Raw genomic sequence first — 24,823 nt, forward strand, 5'->3', positions numbered from 1 at the left:
ATCAAGTTTCACAACAGGATCACTCACCAGACTTCAGGAACTGGAATTCTGAAATTTCACCAGACATCTCAAGAGCAGATAGCATGCTGTACACTGTACACAGGGTGATGTTTCTTGTTATTTCAATTAGATATATGTAGAAATACCTTAGTCTAATCTTTATGTCAGCAAAGACATTAAGACAAGACCTGTTCGGTCATGCAAGCTTATTCCTTTCTATACATTTTTTACTGTTTTCCCAAGAATATTTTAAAATACCTCAAGGCTAGAGCACTGAACACTTCATGAGAAGACCATTCCAAAATCTTACCAACATCACCTCTAGGAGTATGTTTCTCTTACTACTCAGCTTCTTGGTTTCATCTGCTGGACTTGCACAAAAACACATCTTTCTCATTATTTATACACCTCAAACACTTGGTGTCTGCACTATGTGTGGCCATGTACAGTAAAGCTATTTAGGAGCAGAATGTAATAGTTTCATTAGTGCTTTGTGTTAGGTGAATAAAACGAAACTTAACATTTCATATACACAATAGTCCTTTCACAAAGGAACTGACATGCTGTGTAACTTAGAATCACAGAATGATTCAAGTTCTTTATTTCATTTGAAGCAACAGGAATTACACTAACAATAAAATGTTGTGACATGAAATCCCACCATAATTTCCCATCAAAATGCTATAGCAAACATAGGTGGTAACGTTTCTATTTGACTGATATAACTTTACAATGTTTTTAGACTTACTACAGGCTTTCTCATTGATAACTTGATTTGGAATACCACTTGTGCAGTAATACTAATGCACACACAAATTAAAACCTCTGTCACTATTAGATTCACAATTCCTGTCTACTGCTGGATACCAAGAACACTGTGCACTTCAACAGGGCTAGGTGAAATAATATTTAATATACTGCTGGCATTAAATGCAGTATTCTGATAACAGAAACATCAATAAAAACTAGTACATACTGCCAAGCACGACTTCACCATTTTATGGAAAGCATAAACACAATCACACTTATAGCAGAGGTAAGACAGTTCCGCATATTGAAGTAACAGTATTGGAATACCTGTGCATACAAAAAAATGAAGCGCAGCTTCAAGTGTGTGTGCGTGCAAGTATGTGTGTGTAAACTATACTGTACATGGCAATGAAATAACATTGACAAGCAACTCAGCAGAAAAGGCCATGGCATAGTTTGACAGTACAAACATACCAGTTTTCCTGAAGGTATTTTAATAAAAAACAAATAATCCCTCAAATGACCTTAATTTTAGTTTCTACATTCCTCTGGACTTATCAGAGACAGAGCAACAACATGCTATGTTAAGCAACAAAACTTTAATCATTCAAAGATTTTGGTGAAGGGAAACCCAGTGAAAAGAGAACTTATAAACTGTTAATACATTAGAAAGTAGAAAGTTCAAGAAAGAAAAGTAAAGCAGCAGGATTTGATATTATTTCTCCTCAAAACAGGGGAAGAAGAACATTAGCATAGTGTAACTCTAGAGCAGGAATCCCTCTAAAGGGTTATAGAGATGTTAAAGGGGTGGAAAAATGACACCCATTTTTCTTAATTTAGGAATATCGATACAGAACATTGTTCCTACACAGGTTCATGCATGCCAGGTAGAACATACTCATTCTAGTCTAGGATGCAATTTTGAAAACCTCTAGAGAAACTTGAAAAATGCTCCAAAAAGTTTCATTTTTACTCAAATTCCAAACAGAACCTTAAACTGTTAATCTTAATTTTAACTAATCGATGCCAGGTTCTGAAGAACACACCAGTTTGTGTTTAGTAGAAATAGTTGTATACCAAAATAAGTACTTTTGCCAAAGAATTGTATCTAATGGGACATACCAAAAGGGATCATCACTGAACCTGAGGATTAGATCTGGGAAAAACAAAATTCTCTTTCTATTATACATTAACAGATGGCTTTTGCAAGTTAACAGTCAGGTTACTTTAAATTTAATTCAGATCAGGAACATTAAAAAAATCATAATGCTTCTTGCATCCGAGACCTCACAGTTTCCTGAGTGTATAGCTTTAAATAGTAACTATGGGACTAGCTTATTACACAGATTTCAGAGAACTCTTTCTGAGAAAAAGCACTCCTACCAAATATACAAGTGCATACAAGAAAGTACTTCAAGATAATCTACATTCAATCCAGCTTTTTGCTCTCCTTGATTGTGAAATGAAAACTTATTTAAGATTATTTCAACACTCATGATACTCCATGCAAAAAAAAAGTATTTTTTTTACTGCCTTTTTTTCTTCCCTCCCTACTTGATCAAACTTTACCAAATGAGGAGTCTAATCGAGCTGCTACAACTCCCCAGAATACTCTCTGAACTTCTAAAGGTAAAGAGCTATTTGAACTTTCTTGGCCATTTTTATTAAAGGAACTAAAATAATACAAAAATAAAGTCAATCTTTCTTCATAATACAGGATTCATGCAGTAGCAAGTGTAAAATAGGGATATGGAAAATATCTATAGCTCATTAGCTCTATTAAAGAACAGAAAAAAAAACAACACAAGAAATTGAAAACAAATACACAGTTAAAACAAGTCATTAATAATATTTTCCAAAGTTAACAACTATGCAGACTGAAAACTTAATATGTACTTTTTGGCCAATGCTTAGCATGCCAAACTAAACAAAAAAGTATCTCAATAAACAGTTTTCACATAATAACATCAGAAATTATTCTTTCCAATTATTTTAGTAACTAATTATAATTCAATGATAATTCTCTAACCCATCATATAAGCCTGCATTTAGGTCTGGGTACATTTATCATAATCATCACCACACAATATCAGTAAGTGTAATTCTGAAGCAATGTCCATAACAGCCTCTTAAAAGACTTCCACTGACATCAGAATGAACCTTCCTACCCACCATGTATCTCCTGTCATCACTTTATTCATTTTAACAATGCACAAATTGGACCACTCCCAAATTGGAGTGGTTTCCAATAAAAACTTACCCTATAAAAAGCAGTTGTCAGGGGTAGCAATGCTGCAGCAATGCTATATTCTTCTGAAGATGAACAATCCTTAAAAAAAAACATACAAAAAATAAGCAAAATAATTTTCCATGTCATGCATTATAATTTAATTTCTGCCTTTATGGGCTCCCTCTGATATCCTTCCTATACGCAAGGTAACTTTTAATCACTTGATATCATGTAAGAATAACATTTATGTATGTGTGTGTACGTACAGATATCTTCTCTCAATTTCTGCTAGATAGGTATTGCTATGATTCTTTCCACTTAAGGAATGTATTAGCAGTTTTCTCACTCCCGTGTCTGAAAACAACTTCACCGACACAGTTTACATATAAAAAGGAAAGTATTCCTCATTTAAGAAACAATAAAAAGGTAGCTTGCTTCCATTTGGGTAAACAGCAAATGTGACTAAAATGAAAGTCATGTGAGGACCAAAGAATGTACTTTGAAAAAGTTTACATAAAGAAATTGACATTTATTTAGTAGGAAACAATCACCTTCACAGCCTCAACAAAAGTTTGGCACAAGGTTAACTTTAAAAGAAGATGAAAACCCATTCTATTCACAGTTTCAGAATGCCTCATTCGACAGTCAAGTATCTGATTTGCGTCTCTCTAGTCTGAAAAGGGTATGCCAAAGTAAATCAGCTAGTAATTGCACTGATGAAAATAGTGATTTAATTACGGAAGTCTTAAAAGAAACCAGAACTGGAATGTAACTTAATCCTTAAAAAACAAACTACTTGAATTTTCAAGACATTTTTTAAGAACATAGAATAAAAAATACTCAACAAGAGTTTAAAAAGATACTTTTGTTAAAGTGACTAGTTTTTTCATTAGCTCTTCTTGCCAACACTGCACATAGTTCTACTAGACAAATGTATCAACATTATGCCCCTTTGAACAATTCATGTCAATATTTTAAACATTCATTCTTACAACGGGCATTCTTCTACTCAAACCACACTCCTATTATCTATCTATAGCATCTGACCAAATTCTAAAATTGAAATATCTCAAGTATTCCTCTGCCTCATCTATGCCTTCATCTCGTCATATTGGAGTTTTCTAAAACACAGTAACTAGCAAAAACTTGGCACCAGCCAACTGCTGTAGCAGGAATATAAAATCTGCATTACAGGAACAATCACGTTAAGGATCATTAGCATGTTATTTGTATTCATCTTATTCTTCTTAAATGGATCCTGACTGATTATGGACTGCAGGTTTAAAACAATAGAACAAAAAACTCATCACAAGACTATTTTGCTTCTCATTACTTTAAAAGCCCATTTCATCCTTTGTGATTTTCCAGTAACAAATATTTCATCTTCTGTTACTTCAATCAAGCTGACCTAAACAGAATACCAATGTCCACACACAGTTAAATATTGTAGCATTTAGAAAACTACTTACAGATGTATTATGAAAAGGTGTACAGGTTCATAGATGTGAAGGTTTATTTCTGCACAGAGTTACTGAAGCCTTTAACATGTCTAACTCAGCATGAATGTAAGTATGCTAACTGTGTACAGAAAACAAGAGGTGTGCAAGAGCTCATACTTCATAACACATTTCAATCAGGTAGAGGAAAATAAAATAAAAAAGCAGACACTGTGAAAATCAATATATGTTTTAGTGATGCCTTTCAGTACTGTGACATGTATATAAAAAACCTGAATTAGTTTGTAAGATGTCACAAAAGTAAGACTAAAGGACATAGCCTCAGTTGCTTTTCATTTTCCATTTCTGGATTATTTCCTGTCATCACCCATATCCTTAACCCCGCTTCAGAATTTAGCACATGTATTTGTAGTTTAATATAAAAATATGATAAATATTGTTAGCATTTTTCACTTAATTCTAAAACTTCCCATTTAAAATGAGACTTTAGGAATGCTTAATAGTTTTCAAGATGCTCAATAGTTTTTTTGCCTCAGTCTTCACCGACAAGAGTTCTTGTCCCACCACCCAAGCTGTAGAAGGTGCAAGCAGGGACTGCGAGGATGAAGAACCACCCAGTGTACTCGAAGAGCAGGTTCGGGATCATCTGAGGAACTTAAAGGTACACAAGTCCATGGGACCTGATGAGATCCATCCGCGGGTCCTGAGGGAACTGGCGGATGAAGTTGCCAAGCCACTGGCTATCGTATTTGAGAAGTCGTGGCGGTCTGGTGAGGTCCCCGATGACTGGAAGAGAGGGAACATAACCCCAATTTTTAAAAAGGGGAATAAGGAAGACCCGGTTAACTACAGGCTGGTCAACCTCACCTCTGTGCTTGGCAAGGTCATGGAGCAGATTCTCCTGGAAACCATGCTAAGGCACATGGAGAGCAAGGAGGTGGTTGGTGACAGCCAACATGGCTTCACCAAGGGCAGATCGTGCTTGACCAATTTGGTGGCCTTCTATGACGGGGGGATGGCCTCGGTGGACAAGGGACAAGCAACAGACATCATCTACCTGGACTTGTGCAAAGCTTTTGACACTGTCCCGCACGACATCCTTCTCTCTAAACTGGAGAGACATGGGTTTGATGGACGGACCACTCGGTGGATAAGGAGTTGGCTGGATGGCCACACTCAGAGAGTGGTGGTTAACGGCTCAATGTCCATGTGGAGACCGGTCACGAGTGGCGTCCCTCAGGGGTCCGTGCTGGGCCCGGTCCTGTTCAACATCTTTGTTGGCGACATGGACAGTGGGATAGAGTGCACCCTCAGCAAGTTCGCCGATGACACCAAGTTGTGTGGTGCCGTCGACACACTGGAAGGGAGGGATGGCATCCAGAGGGACCTGGACAGGCTGGAGAGGTGGGCCTGTGCCAACCTCATGAAGTTCAACCAGGCCAAGTGCAAGGTCCTGCACCTGGGTCATGGCAATCTGTCGTAGTTCAGCCCCCATCAGGACAAGACTACGCAGTCTCTCTCTCACTCCCCCCACCTTCCGAGAGAACAGGGAGAGAAAATATAAGGAAAACCGGCTCGAGGTTTGAGATAAGGACAGGGAGAAATCCTTAAAGTTACCGTCACGGGCAAAACAGACTTGACTTGGGGAAAACTATTCATTTATTACTACAAACAGCAGGATAATGAGACAGAGAACAAGATAACCTCCATCCACCCCTCCCCTCTTCCCAAGCTTAACATTATCTCTACCACCTTCCCCCGCCCCCGAGCGGCACAGGGGGTAAGGGGGTTGCAGTCAGTTCATCATACGTTGTTTTATGCCGCTGCTTCATGGTTGGGGGAAGAACTCCTCACATTCCTCCCCTGCTCCATCGTGGGGTCCCACCCCTACGCCACAGTCCTTCGTAGAACTGCTCCGGCGTGGGTCATCTCTTCCACGGAGTTCTGTCCCTCTAGAACAGCTGTCCCAGCGGGCCCTCCACGGGCCACAGCTGCCTTCAGGCATCCACCTCCCCCGGTACGGGGTCCTTCACGGGCTCCAAGTGGATCTCTGCTCCCCCGTGGACCTCCATGGGCTGCAGGGGGACAACCTGCTCCACCATGGTCGTCACCACAGGCTGCAGGGGAATCTTGGCCAGGAGCCGCATTACTCCTTCCCCTCCTTCTGAACTGACCTTGGTGTCTGCAGCCATTCCTCACAACAGGCTGGTAGATGTCTCTCAGGATCTTTTTTACATCTTATTCACTTCTCATCTCCTCTCCACTTCTTGCAGCCGGGCTGGACCGAGTCGGGCCCAGTTGGCCACCTGGTGAGAGGCCAGAGGGTGAGGCCTGCAAGGCCCATGAGGCCTGCGCCTCCCCCTCTGCGCCTCTGCCCCTGCTCAGCTTCTTCACATCTTCTCTCCTCTTCTTTTTTTTTTCTGTTTTCCCCTTCTTAAATACGTTATCGCAGAGGCGTTATCACGGAACATTCTGCTACCAATCGGCTTGGCCTTGGCCAGCAGCAGGTCCGCCCTAGGCCTGGCCGAGTCCACTGAACAAAGGGGAGCAACTTCTAGCAGTTTCCTACAGAAGCTACCACCTTAGGCCCCCGCTACTAAACAAAACCACGACACAATCCCAGGCACAAATACAGGCTGGGCGGAGAATGGATTGACAGCAGCCCTGAGGAGAAGGACTTGGGAGTGCTCGTGGATGAGAAGCTTAACATGAGCCGGCAATGCGCCCTTGCGGCCCAGAAGGCCAACCACATCCTGGGATGCATCAAGAGAAGTGTGGCCAGCAGGTCAAGAGAGGTGATTCTGCCCCTCTACTCTGCCCTGGTGAGACCCCACCTGGAGTACTGTGTCCAGTTCTGGAGCCCCCAACATAAGAAGGACATGGACCAGTTGGAGAAGGTCCAGAGGAGGGCCACAAAGATGATGAGAGGGCTGGAGCACCTCTCCTATGAGGACAGGCTGAGAGAGCTGGGGCTGTTCAGCCTGGAGAAGAGAAGGCTCTGGGGAGACCTGATAGCAGTCTTCCAGTACCTCAAGGGGGCCTACAAGAAAGATGGGGAAAGGCTGTTCAGTAGGGCCTGTTGTGACAGGACAAGGAGTAATGGTTTTAAAATAGAGGGGGGTAGATTTAGATTGGAAATTAGGAAAAAATTTTTTACGATGCAAGTTATAGAACACTGGAACAGGTTGCCCAGAAAGGTGGTGGAGGCCCCATCCCCGGAAACGTTCAAGGCCAGGTTGGATGAGGCTCTGAGCAACCTGATCTAGTTGGGGATGTCTCTGCTCCTTGCAGGGGGGTTGGACTAGATGACCTTTGAAGGTCCCTTCCAACCCTAACCATTCTATGGTTCTATAAGGAAATATCTAATTTCTGTATGTGCTTATGTATAATCAGGTATAAAATGAACCATCCTCATTCTTTCAAGTTATCTACCTAGTCCCTTAGCTCAAATTACTCTTAAGAGTTTGTTTTTTACCCAAAATACACATTAAAATATCTGTATAAAAACTAGCAATGTATCTTCACCTAGAGAACATTCAGTACTCCAAGAGCTAACATATGTCTCAAAGATATATATCATCACCACATAAACAACAGAGTAGATTATTTTTCCATTCTTTCTTGCAAGTATGAAATTCTCCACGTATTCTATGTCAGCAGTACCTCCTGGATTGGGGGGTATTGTATGGAGTATTATCTATATATACTAATGAGGTACTATATATATATTACTTCTCCATCGTGTGATAAGGAATAAGCTATAATACTGCTGTTTTAAGAATAGTGAAATTAATTAACTGTTTTTCTGATTTGTAGCTGCATGACAGAATGCCATAGTTAAGAGATGTCGCACTGAAATCTTAGCTTCTCCATTTTACAGATAAATCAAAGTACTGTAAATGTCATATATGTATTTTATGCAATTAGACTACTGAAACAAAGCAATCCAGTTGCCTTATATATTGTATTGTCTTTACAAATCGTGAAAAATATCTCTTACTTCTGCTACAGAAGTATAGAAATTAAATACCATAAATAACATTAAATAATTAAATGCCATAAAATAATTAAAGCTATTCCCCTAATTTGCACAAAATGAAGCTGAAACACATCTGGGAAACAAGAATTATTCTCAGTAAATTAATTTCCGAAAAACCAATGTCTTGTGACAGTGAAATACGGACTTCCTCCATGCCATGTGCAGACTGCTGTGTTGAATCCATGTCTAATTGAGGGAAGATGTGGCACATTATTCTGACGATACTGATCATATATCCAGATAGCTGCTGAACTCTGCAGCAGATTGGAAGTGTTACAGTAATTCATGTCCACCTAAGTTTTGCTAAACTTAACTTGCAAGTGAATAACAAAATTATAATGTTTTTCCTTATATTACTTACTTTGATAATACATATGATTTACTTCTATGTTCTGCTCAGTTTAAATATGCAGCAAAACTTATATGGTTAGACATTGTCATTACATTGTAGAACCAACAGCTAGAAGATACAGATTTTGACCACTTGGATGGATGCATAGGACCACTGGTATCTGCTGAGGCATTAATGGCTTTTGGAATCTGTTAGGTGGCTTAGGGTTTTGGTACTTGAGAGGAGAGGCAACTCTTCTCCTCATTCTTGACTTCAGAACAAGTAGTGACCTGAACTTTTGTTTGGAAAACAAGGTATTGTATGTCATCATTAAGTTCAGATGCCCTCCACAATCTGATCCTAGCAATGAAAAGATAAGAGAAGCCATCCCAGGTAAAGGTTCCTCCTTGATCCGCTACTGAAGGTGAAGGCTCAGATTCAACAAAGCCCCAACAAAGCCCTTAAGCACCCTTTGATGTCCCACCAACTACAATAGCAAGCCAAAGTCAGTGAAGCACAGTGACAGTTAAGCGCAAGCTTACATACTTTCCTAAACAGGCTGCAGCAAATAACAGCTAATACTTAGGGATTTTTTCTTTCCCTCAGTCACACAATAAAAATCTAGGAGAGATATATTAAAGATCTGATAACATTTGGAGTGCAATTTTCCTTTTAAATCCATCTTGATAGTCTCTCTCATTAAGTGCTAGCTGATACAGTATGTTTTCTGTGTGAAACCATGCTCTGCTTTGGGCAGTAAGCTTTTCAAACGCAAACCACTTTTAAAATAATCTACAGAAATCTGAGTATACTGAAAACTCAGGATCCAATTTGGCTTTAAAGTCAGCAATGCTATAAATAAATGGAATTACCTGCAGGCCTGGCTATTGTATGAAATTAACGTAAAATGCAATTAATGTGTTCAAATTAAAAAGATAAACATGGCAGCTCTTGATACATACTTTTTTTGGCAGTACAGTATGATGCATGTATCCTGTATTAAAAATACCGCTAAAGTAACCCTCAACGCTACATTGTCCCTCTTGAGAAGTATTGAATGCTGTCAATTTTCATGAAGACCAAGAGCATTCATCACCATGCAGGACTGAGCTCATAATGAAGCAAGAAAAAAAAATGCAAGAAACTGTAGAGTCACACGTGTTTTTAGAGCATTAAGACAAGAAATGTTACATTAGCATTTGTAAGGTAACCATCAATGATGTGCAGTACACTGGCGACAAATCACAGGTTAAATACTGGTTCCAAATTCAACAGATTATTTCAATGCCACCAGGATTTAATCTTTGTTACAGACATATTACGTGGGCAGAGTTTTACTGAATCATTGAATTTTTATTGTTGATGCAATTTATATTTTGGAAATATAAACTGTCAAACTTAACGTACAAGACTATTCTTTTTGACTAAAGTAGTAAGAGAATTCAGCAGTCCAGTTTAGAAAAAAATGCTGTTTGTTAAAAGGAATAGGGATTCACCATGTAGGACATCAAAGTAATTCAAAACCAGAATTGAATTTTAATAAGCTGATTTTAGAAAAAACATTAATTTTCATTAGCTAAGCTGACTAAAGTTTATGCATCTGTATATTAATACAATAGTAATGCCACTGAACTATTAAAAATGGTAGTTTTTATAAAAGAAAACTTATTCCATGTTAATCAATATTATGAGTAATGTCCTTTATATTCAATCTAAACAGAGTTAAAAATCCAAGTAAATAAACTGACAACTTCACAATGTACCGATATCTATTTATCATATAATTATATGGCGCCTTGAAAGAAAGGTGAAAAAAACATAGTCCTATTTGGAATTTCCAATGTAATTTTAAAAGGTATTTAAATGACAAGTTTTAAGTCCACAGATAAAGCCATCATCTGGAGCAACAGTAGAAATATTTTGCTGGAATAAATACCAATATGACACTAACTACATCACTTACTACTAACAGCATAGAATTCAAAAGAAAGTAAGTTTGGAATCTTCTTAATGAAATAATAGGCAAAACTAGGGTTTTTTGAGTGAAAATTAATGCACAGTTACTGTCTTTCTAACATTCATATACAGTTTTGCCTAGTGAAGTTAACAACACTGCTAGTCTTTATAATGGGACCAAATAATATTATTAATATTTATAAGCACTGCTCTGCTTTATAATGGGAACAAAGTTTTCCTTTTTTCTTGTCACCAAAGGTGAAATCAAGCCTTATTAAGACAGCTACAGTTTTGTTAAATGCAACTAACTCTTCTGGAACTTGAGAAACAGAATGGAAGACATACCTAGGAGGCCCATATAGCTAACTACCTGTGGACTCCTATCAGCAGAACTACAAGAACACGTTCAAAACGTGGAAGATACTGCCTTTTGTAATCTCATAACTTTTAAAATGTCTCATTTTGATAAGGATATATACAACCTTTCTAAATTATTAACTCACAAAACCAGCTCTTCCTTCATAAAGGACACATTTTATCTGTTACTCATTAACACAAGCTTTTAATTTAACTTTTGTTCTACTTAAACATAAATGCAGTGATTCTCAGTAAATAACAAATTTACACTCGTACTGTCTGCTGTTTCCAAGTTGAACACTGACCAGAATCACACTTTGGGCTTTTGAGAAGCAACTTCTCAGGTTGCTACCTGGTTACTATCTGACAGCAGTAATTCAACATAAAGTCCATATTAGACAGACTTCACCTGTGCTCTGAATTATTTATTTAACACTGCTGTGTGTGTTTATTATTTAACACTTTCTTCATCATCCATGGCCATTACGTTCATACGAATGCCAAGGCAGAAGACAAAGGAACTGCACCCAACTCAGAAGAATCCTCAATTTGTTTTAACTTTGTGGTCTTTCTATCTGACTTTCTGCCTTTATAATGATCCTTTCATTAAGGAAACTATCATGGCAGTAATAGGATGCAAGATGCTGCAGGCCTGCTATTCCAGGTAGCAGGAGATCCAGTTCCATTTTAGAAGGATTCTCCTTCCTGAAGAGCTTCAGATTTGTCTTTACCTGCCCTGAATTCTCAGAGGTTTGTCTGTCTTTGAAACATAGTAGTACAAGCAACAGAATTTAATTGATGCAATTTAGATGCAAGTACACAATGTTCATTGATTTTTAAATTTTCTTTTGCTTTACCCAGCATATTCACAAACTAACAAATGCAGCACATTTCCTCTATGCAGTTCTATTGTACTTCTGATCTCACAACAAGCCAAAACAAGAAACAACATTTTACTTAAAGAAGACTTGTCGAGTCCCCCGCTTCCTTCTTTCTCAATAAATAAATTTCTGTCTAGGGTTGAGACTAGTAATTTCCTCCTTGTAACAAATCATGTTTAGGAAATCAGGAACCTCAATTTTCATGTGCATAAATTACACATTCTTCACTGTATTTTTACGTAGAACATAAAAACTTATTTTTGCAAGATGCTGATAAACACAAGAATGCCATCTATTGCATCTAAGCACATCTGAGTTTCTTTAACAGAAATGCCATGCATGTTTCTGAATACTGTCATGAGGCCCGTGGCAATAAAGTTCAACATACTCAGGCTGTAATCTTCTCCCAAGGAAATGGTTGGGATGCCAAGATGCCTTTTGACTTTTATTTCACAGCAGGGCTTCATTCACAGTGACTCTGTCCAAACCTTAAACTACACCAGCTGTGATACAAGGTCCTGCACAGTAATTTGTAAAAAGTATTTGACAAACAACATTCAAATGACAGAATACACTGCAATTCATGACAAAACAGTGATCAATATCCATTAACTATTCAGCTGGAAAGGGGTAATTAATTCATAACACATCTTCAGACTGCAGTGTACTCCTACCGCCTTGGTAGACCAGAGCAGTTACGCAGTAATTGCAAAACATAAACACAGGATACTTTGTAAACCAGTTTACAGATAGTCTGCTTAATTAAGTAAAATTACAATGGCAAAAATGCTTAAAATATTAGAAGAAATATTAAAATAGATGCATTATTCCAGTATAGTTCAGCTATCTATTAGTGAATGAGTTCACAAATGCACAGCACACATTCTTATGCATTCTAGCATCCACTGGGTGCCCAGCAGCATCTCTTCTCCTAAATTATAAGCAAAGTAGGAATATGTAGGAATACATTCAGCCTGCTTAATTCAACTTTACTGTTCTTCTCTAAAGTTTCACATGATTTTCTAATTTCATATAATTTTAGTAAAAATGCATCACAGCATTGGTGCACATTCTACACAATTTTTACAATTTAACAGGAATTAACACCTCTGTTAAAAAAAAAAAACAGATTTCTATGGGTATGTAAAGTTATTCACTGAAAAAATCAGTTTTTCACTTTAGAAAAAATATTGTTTGGATAGAAATGGAATTTTAAATCTATCTTCTGAAATGCAGAGTTGATGCTCAGCTCAAATCAATTACCAAAATATTCTGAGTCTAGTTCACTATGCAGAAACTGAATAAACAATGGCTGATGAAACGTAACTTGGGCTCACAAAAAAAATTTCCATTGAATCACAAGGAATGGCAAAGTATTTTTTAATTTATGCTAAAAACCCTCACTGACATCATCTTAGAAAAGAGAACTTCTAAATCCCAAAGTTTTCCCCTTAAGAGACTTAGTCTCTTATAGCTACATTGTCAATTATAATTGATTTTCTGAGGAAACAGAAAGAAAACCTTGGGCAATGCCTCAAAGAAGGCAAGGAACAGGTTTGGGGGTTCTACAGGTTGGACTGTAGGGAGCAAGTTCTCATAAAAGGCACTCCTAGATACATGAAGAACAGGAAAGTGATTGACAACAGAAAGCACAGACTGACCAAGGGAAAATGGATCAACCTCTATGATGAAATAATAAGCTCTGTAACTGAGGAAAGAGCAGCACGATTCATTTACCTTGGCTTTAACAGGGCTTTTGAGACAGACTCCTTTGGTATCTTTGTAAGCAAGCTAGGGAGATAGTCTAGATAAAAGAGTGGAAAACTGATTGCACCATCAGACTTGAAAGACAGTGGTTAATGGTTCCAAGTTTAACAGGCAGGTAGTTATGAATCATATTTTCAGGGGTTGATATTGTGGCAAACACCACCTGATATTTTCATTAACAACCTGCAAAAAGGCATGAAATGCATCTTCATCTAATTTCTGGATGACAGGAAATTTGGGGGAGTGGTAAATATGCTGGAGGGCAGGACTGCTCTTAATGGCATCACAGCCTGTCAGAAACAGACTGACAAGAACCTCCTGAACTTCAACAAAGACAAATGGTAAGTTCTGCACAAGGGACAGGTTAACTCCATGCAAAAACATAAGCTACGTGTGAACAGAACCTGGAACCACGTGCCATGCTGTACATGTCTAACCAAAATTGTGCCCTAAAATTCAGAAAAAAAAATGCAAAATGAATTACCTTGTTTTGTTGCTGTTTGCAGATATCAGCAAACTCTGTACAGTACAGACAGCTCCAAGTAATTGATAAAATAGTTAATACTGCAGTTGAATTAAACAGGCACTCATCAAGAGAGGAAATGGAAATATTACTAAGTACCTTATGTCAGGAAAAAAAGCATTATAAGAATAGCAACAGGCAGAAGTTGTGAACAGATTTACAGTAGTGACACTAAGTTTCTCAAAGAAATACATGAGGTAAAGAGTAAATAATTGGAAACAATGTGTAAGAAGAAGGGGAGATAGAAGGGGGAAGAATATCTTGTACCAAGTCAAAAATGTTGTCTCACCAAGAGATATACTCTTTGCAGGGGCAAAAGAACAAAACAATTAAGAGAGTTTAAGGATCTCATCCAAGAGACGTAAACTGTCAGGGGAGTACAGAACTTAAAGAAACCCAGAAGAACTAAATAAGTATTTAAAGGGAAAACACTATGCTCAACTGGACAGACAAAATGATTGGAGAGAAAGCTGATCTTTTAAAATTATTATTATTTTTTAAATATACCAAATGGATTCACTCCATTTTGGCAGGTGCCCTTGGGAACTGAAGTATATGTTTGTGTGGATGTAACATTGCCTCTAGGAGATGCATTTTTCACAAAGTGTCAAAAGGGGAGTCTCTTTTCAATACATATTTGACATCTTATTGCCGGACAGCTTCCGTTTTTCTACGCCAACTTTGATAGTACTGAGAAGCTTTGCTACAGTTCTGGCAGAGGCATCAGTTAGTCTGTGTACAGCTGCACCAAAGGACAAGAACAACAACAATGACAAGCTGTCTTCTGCAAGTTTTCTTGGATCAGCTTTGTTGGTGCAGCTCCATTTCCGGATTCATGAAACAACTGTCAGCTGCTGGAAGAGGATATTTCTAGGACGACCTGCAATAGCTGCAGAATTTCAAGGATGACAAAGGGGGGGGGTTTTGTGGTTTTCTGAGGTAATTCTGCTTATTATAAGGTTGTGAATCTTGAATTCAGACAGCAGGGGCTTTTCCATGCTTTGGCACAAATGACATGTTTTATTAGCTGTGCTGGTGAATTTGATAGAACCTAAAATCCCTTGTTACCAACCCTGCTGCCAGACTTCTCAGTTCCTTAAGAGACTGGAATGTAAATTTTCTGTTATGTTTCAAAGGGTAGTTGCAGTTTTAACAACTTCCACACAAGTTGTTGTACAAGCTGCTTAATCAAAAAATCAGCCTTGTGACAACATCAGAACAGGCTCATCCACATAATGAGAAAATCATGCTACTAAAGCCATTATAACAAATATTCCATTTTTCTGGAGAAAAAATTCCCAGCAAATTTAAGGCTTTATAACCATGGCTGGTAAAATCTTTTAAAGGATAAATGGTTCATAGAAAAGAATACCTAAAGCAAATCTGGGAAACTGAAGGACATATATTGTGCGTGATAAGGTACAATGTTATAGAGCAGTGTCCATCTTGATTAATATATCAAACCTATGTGATCAAGGAAGAAAGTTTTTGCAAAGCTTGGAAAGCCCAAGAGATTCAGAAATTTCAAGATCTGCTTGATTTACAGTATTGGTGGACAAGGGACGAGCAACAGATGACACCTACCTGGACCTGTGCAAAGCATTTGACACTGTCTCACACAACATCCTTCTCTCTAAACCAGAGAGACACGGATGTGACAAACAGACCACTCGGTGGATAAGGAATTGGCTGGATGGCTGCACTCAGAGAGTGGGGGTCAACGGCTCAATGTCCAGGTGAAGACCACTGACAAATAGCGTTCCTTGGGGGTCAGTATTAGGACCAACCCGGTATAGCATCTTTGTCAGCAACATGGACAATGGGATAGATTGCACCCTCAGCAAGTTTGCCAACAACACCAAGCTGTGTGGTGCTGTTGACATGCTGGAGGGGAGGGATGCCATCCAGAGGGACCTGGACAGGCTGGAGAGGTGGGCCCATAAGAATCTCAAGAAGTTCAACCAGGCCAAGTGCAAGGTCCTGCACATAGGTCAGGGCAATCCCAAGCACAAATACAGGCTGGCCAGAGAACAGATTGACAGCAGCCCTGAGGACAAGGACATGGGAGTGGTGGTTAATGAGAAGCTTAACATGAGCCAGCAATTCGGCCTTGCAGCCCAGAAGGCCAACCGCATCCTGGGCTGCATCAAGAGGAGCGTGGCCAGCAGGTTGAGGGAGGCAATTCTGCCCCTCTACTCCACTCTCATGAGACTCCACCTGGAATACTGCATCCAGTTCTGGAGCCCCCAACATAAGAAGGACATGGACCAGTCGGAGAGGATTCAGAGGAGGGCCATGAAGATGACCAGAGGACTGGAGCACCTCTCCTATGAGGACAAGCTAAGAGAGCTGGGGCTGTTCAACCTGGAGAAGAGAAGGCTCTGGGGAGACCTTACAGTGGTCTTCCACTACCTAAAGGGGGCTTATAGGAAAGAGATGGAGAAATCATTTAGCAGGGCCTTTTGTGATAGGATGAGGGGTAATGGTTTCAAAATAGAGGGAGGTAGATTCAGACCAGATATTAGTAAAAAATGTTTACAATGAGGGTGGTGGGACAGTGGAACAGGTTGTCCAGAGAGGTGGTGGATGCCCCATCCCTGGAAACATTCAAGGCCAGGCTGGATGGAGCTCTGAACAACATGATCTAGTTGAAGGTATCTCTGCTCCTTGCAGGGGGTTGGACTAGATGACCTTTAAAGGTTTCAAGAAGGACATGGACCAGTTGGAGAAGGTCCAGAGGAGGGCCACAAAGATGATAAAAGGGCTGGAGCACCTCTCCTATGAGGACAGGCTGAGAGAGTTGGGGCTGTTCAGCCTGGAGAAGAGGAGGCTCCGGGGAGACCTTATAGCAGTCTTCCAGTACCTCAAGGGGGCCTACAAGAAAGATGGGGAGAGGCTGTTCAGTAGGGCCTGTTGTGACAGGACAAGAAGTAATGGTTTTAAAATAGAGGGGGATAGATTTAGATTGGAAATTAGGAAAAATTTTTTACGATGTGAGTTATAGAACACTGGAACAGGTTGCCCAGAAAGGTGGTGGAAGCCCCATCCCTGGAAACATTCAAGGCCAGGTTGGATGAGGCTCTGAGCAACCTGATCTAGTTGGGGATGTCCCTGCTTCTTTCAGGGGGGTTGGACTAGATGACCTTTGAAGGTCCCTTCCAACTCTAACCATTCTATGATTCTATGAAGTAACTCATCTGACTTTGGATACAGAAGTGAAAAAGTCAGCTCCCAAAACATCTAGATGTTTGTCATCTAGATGAAGAGGCATGTTTGGATGTCCTTGAAACAAATTCCTGTTTTCTGTAAGAACAGTTCTGGAGGGCAAAGAATGAATCCTTGAGCTTTTTGTGTGGATCAAAGAAGCAGAAGTGCGGTAGGGATCTTTGCTGTAGCACCGCCTTCCAGCAAAACTGTTTCTTTGATATAAATTGTAAGAAATCTTGGTATGATCCTTTTCTGTTCCATAGCCTTCTAAACCATTGCTAGTAGCAACATCCAGCTAACTAAACATAGAGAAAGCCTTATATGCCAGCTCTTGGGTTGCCAGTTAATCCATTTAAAAAACCCTGACAGATCTTCTCCTATGCTACCTGATCTTTCTTCCTGAGGGTTTTACTCCAAACACCTTTCTTACCTTACTGAAATTATAGGGAAAAAATGCAGAAAGTTTAGACCAGCTTATAGTAGTTTCATTTAACTCTACAGCTGGGAATAACTGCCTAGTAGTAATCGGCTAATACTGCATTTTTACAATTATAAAGGGAGAATTAAATATTTTTTTCTTAAAATAGCTGATTCTAAATGTTTATGACTATTTTTGAAATAAGTGAAAAAATTCAACTGATAAGCACTAGAATTTTATAAGGTAAAAAGTCATTTGAGATTTACTGTATTAAATAAAGGTATATATATAGTTGTGGTCTCAAGAAATACATTAAACTTGATACATTTTTACAAATTACAAGAATGCAAGATAAAAAGGTCTTTTTTTTTGTAATAATTTACCAAGCATCTGGTATGCAACTACAAAAATATTCTCCCAAGTTTTCAAAAGAATTCACCATTGCCTTTGAAGTACATGACTTTTTTTCTGACCTTAAATACGACAGCTAAATGTCAGCCAAAACTCAACATTGCTGTAACAATAACACGGAGGTGGTGCACATCTGATTTTGATGAAAATCTCTAGAAAATACCTTGTCATTAAATGCTGGACCCAAATCTTTTATCTTCATCCTGAATGAGTTAAGTACAGAGATATATTATGTGTTGCTTTTTTATTTTGTTAGTTTTTAATAATGGCATCACTGCAGCCAGTATGCAACAAAATAAAGATTACTCTATCTCATCTTAAAACAGTAATGAAATTAGCAAGATCAACACATGAATGGAAACTTCTGTTACCAAAACAATATGATTACTTCATCTAGGCACATACAGAGTTAACAAAAAAAAAAAAAAAAAGATATAGTATTCAGAAAAGCATACTACTTCCCAGCTTTTACTAGCATACCAGTAATCACTGAAGTGAGATAAAGGAAATCTATATAGTAATACTGGTAATCATTAGATGATCATAGCAGAGTCTATAGTACTGAAATAATTTCTGGAATACATAAAAGTCTCATAACCGAATAGTGTCTCAAATCAAGACATGAAGAAATCTTAAATTAAGGAAAAACCTCTCAGTTGAATTGCTGAAAGTTTTAAAACATTGGGTTTCCAGATACGTCTTTTACTGACATATGATTTCCTAAACATAGTCAACAGATTCACCTATTTTCTAATAATGATTAGTAAAGTTGGCTGTCTGTCATGAGGGGAAAAAAAAGTTGGAGAAATCACTATGGAGTGATGATAAAATAAATGCAATAGATTTAGTATTAGCTAAAAAAAAAGACAAAGGATGACTACCAAACACAGTGAAAAGAATACAAAAAAGAATAAAAAGGAGACCAAGAAAAGCACAGAGAACATAGCTTTAGCTGCTTCCGGAGGCATCTGTTCTGAACTGAAAGCTACATGCTGACTAGGAAAAGAAATATATCAACATTTTTCATTAATAATACAGATTTTAAATGCTTCTAATCACTATAGTTCTTGCATACAATTTTTTTTTTTAATAAGTACTTCAAGTTTTTGTTTCTATAAAGGTTACATAGTCATACAAAATTGCGATAGAACCAAGCTTTACAGTGGTATGGCACAAGCTAAAGGTTTCTGCACTAGATATTAAAGTTCATGGTCAAATGTTGGTTTTAATCTTTTCAGTATATTTTTTAAAGTCTTTCTGCAGGAAAACTTTAATTGGAGAATTTTGAAAGTATTCAGGCTATGACTTAAAATGACTTAACTGAAAATTACTTTGTTCATTTTTTCTTTCTTATTAGACTTGCCTGAGTGGCCAAAGATGTTTCATTGCTAACATGGAGATTACAGGCTCCACCAGAAATGCAACTACTCCCAAGGAACACTAAAGTCAGCTTCTTTTTACTGACCAGAAAACTAAGCAATACACTTGTTCATTTTATTAAGTACATAATTGTGTTTCAAATTTTGAAAATGAGATAGGAATAGATGTAGGAGATTTCTGTTAAGACAGAAAATATGGAACATAGTCCTTTTACTAAAAGGTAACAGGGAATGTATGACTCCCTCTTCCTCTTAGCAAGCATCTTTGTTTCTCTTCATGGCCCAAGGAGTGCATATTATCAGTAACTGAAACAAGAAAAATTCAAACTGTCATGGAAACAATGTGCACCAAGAAAATATGCTGACTTAGGTAAATTTGTTAAACATTATTTGGGTCAAGCTGACTTGGAAAAAAAGTAATTTCCTCCCTCAATGAATCCTAATCCCTGTCTCCAAAATCAGTATTTATGGAGATTGATAAAATCAGAATGGACAACATGTCACTCAAAAATATTTGAGTGATTATTTCTGGCTGCAGAAATAATCTTTAATGTGCTCCTGTGGAAAAAACCATCCAAGAATCAGTAATTCTCCCCACAGTTCTGATTACTCAAAGGCGATCTCAAATGAGATGATTTTCCAGCAGGCTACTGAAGAAAGTGAATGTTTGTATAAAAGAAATAATAGGAATCCTCATAGATTTTGTATACCTAGGAGCACAGAATGCTCCTAGATTTGAAGCCAGGAATGAACACCATCAATGGCACCCTGAGTAGACTTCAGGTAGGATCTTTCACCTTTCCATAAGCTGATTTTTCATTAACAGGTACTTATGGTTTAGAATAGTTACTTATGGTTTGCTAGATTGATTTTAAGTTAATAAGTTCTGATGCCTACTGTTTTCATATGCATGTTGTATCTTCAATTTGAAATTAGAAATTAGACAAGACTGATAGAAATCAAACCTTTACTATATGGTACTTTATACAAAATTATCCTGAAGCAGTTCTTTGCAATGAGCATGTGTAAAATGCATGTGGCAGACTGAGTCTCTTTATCCATGTTTCTTTTCACTTGACCTTTAACAATCAAAGAAGTGATTCTCATAATACCTCTTCAGTATCCTGTTTTGGATTTTCTATGTAGTTATGGTTTTCCTGTTTTGATCCACGCAATACTGTTGGTCTACTGACTATGCCTGAAACCTTGTGAAAAGTAACTGAAAAAACCCAGGCCTACCATTGGTTAAGTTTTCTTCACAGAAAATGTTTTACACGGTAACTGGCTCTCTGGGAGTGGAGGGTAAATGGATAGGAGATTGAGAAGATAACGGCATCTATCATAATCAAGTCAGGATCAAAGTCTATGACTCTCTTACACATGGATTCAGAGGCTGAGGAACAAATTGTGCTAATGTAACTGTAGTTATGGCCTATGGCTTTTAAACAGAACCACATTTGGTTAGTATTTCACCTATTCCCAAATGAAAAAGGCAAGGCCTTTAAGTCCACTAAAATAATTACTTTCCTTTAAATTGTTTTTCACAAAAGTAATTATATCTTTTAACTTGATAAATATAGTAGGCTAAATTCCAATCAAATTGATAGTGTAGAATCTTGAATTTGTCCTAAAACCAATAAATAAAAGGACATTTTAGTCCTCCTGCTTTATCTCCATTGGTATTATTTTTCTCTTCTTATGAAGAAAAAACGTCCAAAACAACAACTTGTTTTGCCTCTGTTCTAAGTTAAAAAAAAAAAAAAAAATTATTCAGTAAAGACGTTACTTGGTTTAAAGGTGTGAACCCCAGCTTCTGCTGGCACATAGGCAAGACACTGATCAAGAAACATGTTGTCGGTAGCATCATATTTTGCGCCACCTGCAAATCTAGATTGTACTAATGCTAATGCTCTTGTGCAAGTGTAAAATATCAGAGCATGCATGATATTTACACAAACAAAATTTTCTGAGACTCGAAAGTATAGGAAAATATATATAATATTAGCAATTACATAAACGTATTAAAAGTGAAGAAAAATGAAAACTTGTTGAGAATTAAAATAATCAGTACTGTTGAAGGTATGTACAATATATAAAACTCAGATGCTGATGGTTCAGAGGTAAATAGATTATTATCACGCAGATAAGGAAAAAGATGAAGTTTCTGAAGAAGTGCTGAAAATCATGGCATACTCATAGTCCAGGTTAATTCCAAGCGTATTATTATTACTACAGTGTCGTAGTTCAGCCCCGATCAGGACAAGACTACGCAGTCCCTCTCTCACTCCCCCCACCCTCCGAGAGAACAGGGAGAGAAAACTAAGAAAAACAGCTCGAGGTTTGAGATAAGGACAGGGAGAAATCCTTAAAGTTACCGTCACGGGCAAAACAGACTCGACTTGGGGAAAACTATTCATTTATTACTACAAATAGCAGGATAATGAGACAGAGAACAAGATAACCTCCATCCACCCCTCCCTCTTCCCAAGCTTAACATTATCCCTACCACCTTCCCCTCCTGAGCGGCACAGGGGGGAAGAGGGAATGGGGGTTGCAGTCAGTTCATCACGCGTTGTTTTATGCCACTGCTTCATGGTCGGGGGAAGAACTCCTCACATTCCTCCCCTGCTCCATCGTGGGGTCCCACCCATACACCACAGTCCTTTGTGGAACTGCTCCGGCGTGGGTCATCTCTTCCACGGGTGCAGTCCCTCTAGAACAGCTGTCCCAGCGGGCCCTCCATAGGCCACAGCTGCCTTCAGGCATCCACCTCCCCCAGTACCGGGTCCTTCACGGGCTCCAAGTGGATCTCTGCTCCTCCGTGGACCTCCATGGGCTGCAGGGGGACAACCTGCTCCACCATGGTCGTCACCACAGGCTGCAGGGGAATCTTGGCCAGGAGCCACATTACTCCTCCCCTCCTTCTGAACTGACCTTGGTGTCTGCAGCCGTTCCTCACAACAGGCTGGTAGATGTCTCTCAGGATCTTTTTTACATCTTATTCACTTCTCATCTCCTCTCCACTTCTTACAGCCGGGCTGGACCGAGTCGGGCCCAGTTGGCCACCTGGCGAGAGGCCAGAGGGTGAGGCCTGCAAGGCCCATGAGGCCTGCGCCTCCCCCTCTGCGCCTCTGCCCCTGCTCAGCTTCTTCACATCTTCTCTTCTCTCTTTTTTTTTCTGTTTTCCCCTTCTTAAATACGTTATCACAGAGGCGTTATTACGGGACATTTTGCTACCAATCGGCTCGGCCTTGGCCAGCAGTGGGTCCGCCCTAGGCCTGGCCAAGTCCCCTGAACAAAGGGGAGTGACTTCTAGCAGTTTCCTACAGAAGCTACCACCTTAGGCCCCCACCTACTAAACAAAACCACGACATACAGTTAAAGAGATGATCTAGTAAGATATTTCATTCCATACACCTGGAAAGGAAAGAGCGTTACATGCCAATTTTATGCAACTTACTTAGGTATAACAAAAGAGATGTATTCTCTAAAGTAATATTTAATCAATTAACATAGAAAGCAAAGGCTTTGTAAGATGTTCAACTCACCAGAGGAATTAATTACATCAAAATAAGTTGCTCTGTCCTCAAAAGTCAAACAATCTAGACAGAAAATCAGTTCTATTTGTACACTCACAGACATTGTGAGAATTTAGACTATTAAACATGCAATTCAAATTTTAATTCCTAGCTCCCAAGTGGAGTTTAGAGTTGAATAACTGGGAGCAGAAGCAGGGAAGTAGGTTGGTTGGGGTTTTTTTGTTTGTTTAGTTTGGGTTTTTATGTATACTTTGTTGGATCACTAGATATCAAACTCTGTCCCTCGACTGTGTATGTATAGCAGGGGAACTACTAAAAGTAATCTTCATGTTTACATGGCATTTTCTTATGCATCCTAAAAAACAATTAATGTAAGTCATAAATCTGGGCTATAACATCAAAAATTAATGTCAACAGTTGCAAGAATTTTTTACAACATATGTAGATTGTTAAACGTGCTCCTGTTTATACCTTTATTTTCTGTTTTTGTTCTGTAACTTCACCCACTTTTTGTTTATGTAGCAGTAGAGGTAGGTCTATTACCATAAAGAAATAAGACTCTTATGCTTTTTTTCCTTAAAAATAATTCTAAAATGCCACATATATTCACTATTTTATGTTTGTTGTATTAATGCATTTGTCAAAGTTTACACAAAATATTGACAAAATCCAGAACTGGCCTGTGTTTTACGGTATTTATCTCAACATCACACTTCAATTTTTGAACACAAGCTGCCAAGACTTCAATTGTTTAAACCAAAGGTTATACAAACATTCTAGCAATCAAATTATTAGAAGACTCTAAATATATTTCCATGTTCTTTCTGTTTTAGAAATGACTGTATGTGAAAAATAAAGAAAAAAATGATGATCTTACAGCCATGCATGAGCAAGTTTTATGCAAATTCCTGCAAAATAAAACATTTAAAAACAGACAACTTCATAAAATTCCTTACAGAAACAACAAATAAGTCTTAGATATGGCATGTTTCTTCTGGTTAGTTAAGTAGCATCAATGATCAAGGGCAGCACACACCTTGCTCACAGAGCAGAGCAGCATTCCACTTTAGCTTCTCTACTACCCCGCGGTTTAACAGTTATTTGAACAGAGAAGCGGAGGGTGGGGAAGACCAGAGACTACGTTAGACAGATGAACTCTTGCCTTTCATTTTAGTAATAAAATACTGAGCTAAAGCTAAATACACATGTGCATATGGGCAGCCACAGAGGTATGTTCACTGAATGGGCAGAGTTCATCAATACTGTATAATATTTTGTTACTTACTGTATACATAAAATGACACTCAATACAGATTAAGTGTTATACATATCTAAGTGTCAATACATATCTAAGTGTTATACACAAATCTAGATGGACTTATGTACCTGTACTGGAATTATATGCACACACGTTATATACATACATAAATTTAAAATAAAACCAAAATTCCATGTGTTCCTTCCATATTTTTACTAAACTTATAAAACCAGAAGTCATTTCTTTCACATAACTTATTCTATTACCAAAACGCTTATTCTTTACAACAAAGACTTTTTTTCTTTCTTGTTTTTTTTTTT

At 38.3% G+C, this 24,823-nt stretch overlaps 1 protein-coding gene across 13 annotated transcripts in view; it reads right to left on the bottom strand.

Annotated features, from left to right (window-relative positions):
- SBF2 (SET binding factor 2) overlaps positions 1 to 24,823 on the bottom strand; it is a 297,451-nt gene that overhangs the window by 74,731 nt on the left and 197,897 nt on the right. For all 13 annotated transcript variants that reach the window (XM_086750152.1, XM_086750151.1, XM_086750159.1 and 10 more), the window contains one exon: positions 3,011 to 3,079. In XM_086750152.1, coding sequence (XP_086606278.1) covers positions 3,011 to 3,079 — 69 coding nt within the window. The remainder of the gene's footprint in view (positions 1 to 3,010; positions 3,080 to 24,823) is intronic.

Source organism: Chlamydotis macqueenii, chromosome 5 (genome assembly GCF_036417535.1).
Source record: "Chlamydotis macqueenii isolate bChlMac1 chromosome 5, bChlMac1.mat, whole genome shotgun sequence".
Taxonomy (NCBI): Eukaryota; Metazoa; Chordata; class Aves; order Otidiformes; family Otididae; genus Chlamydotis; species Chlamydotis macqueenii.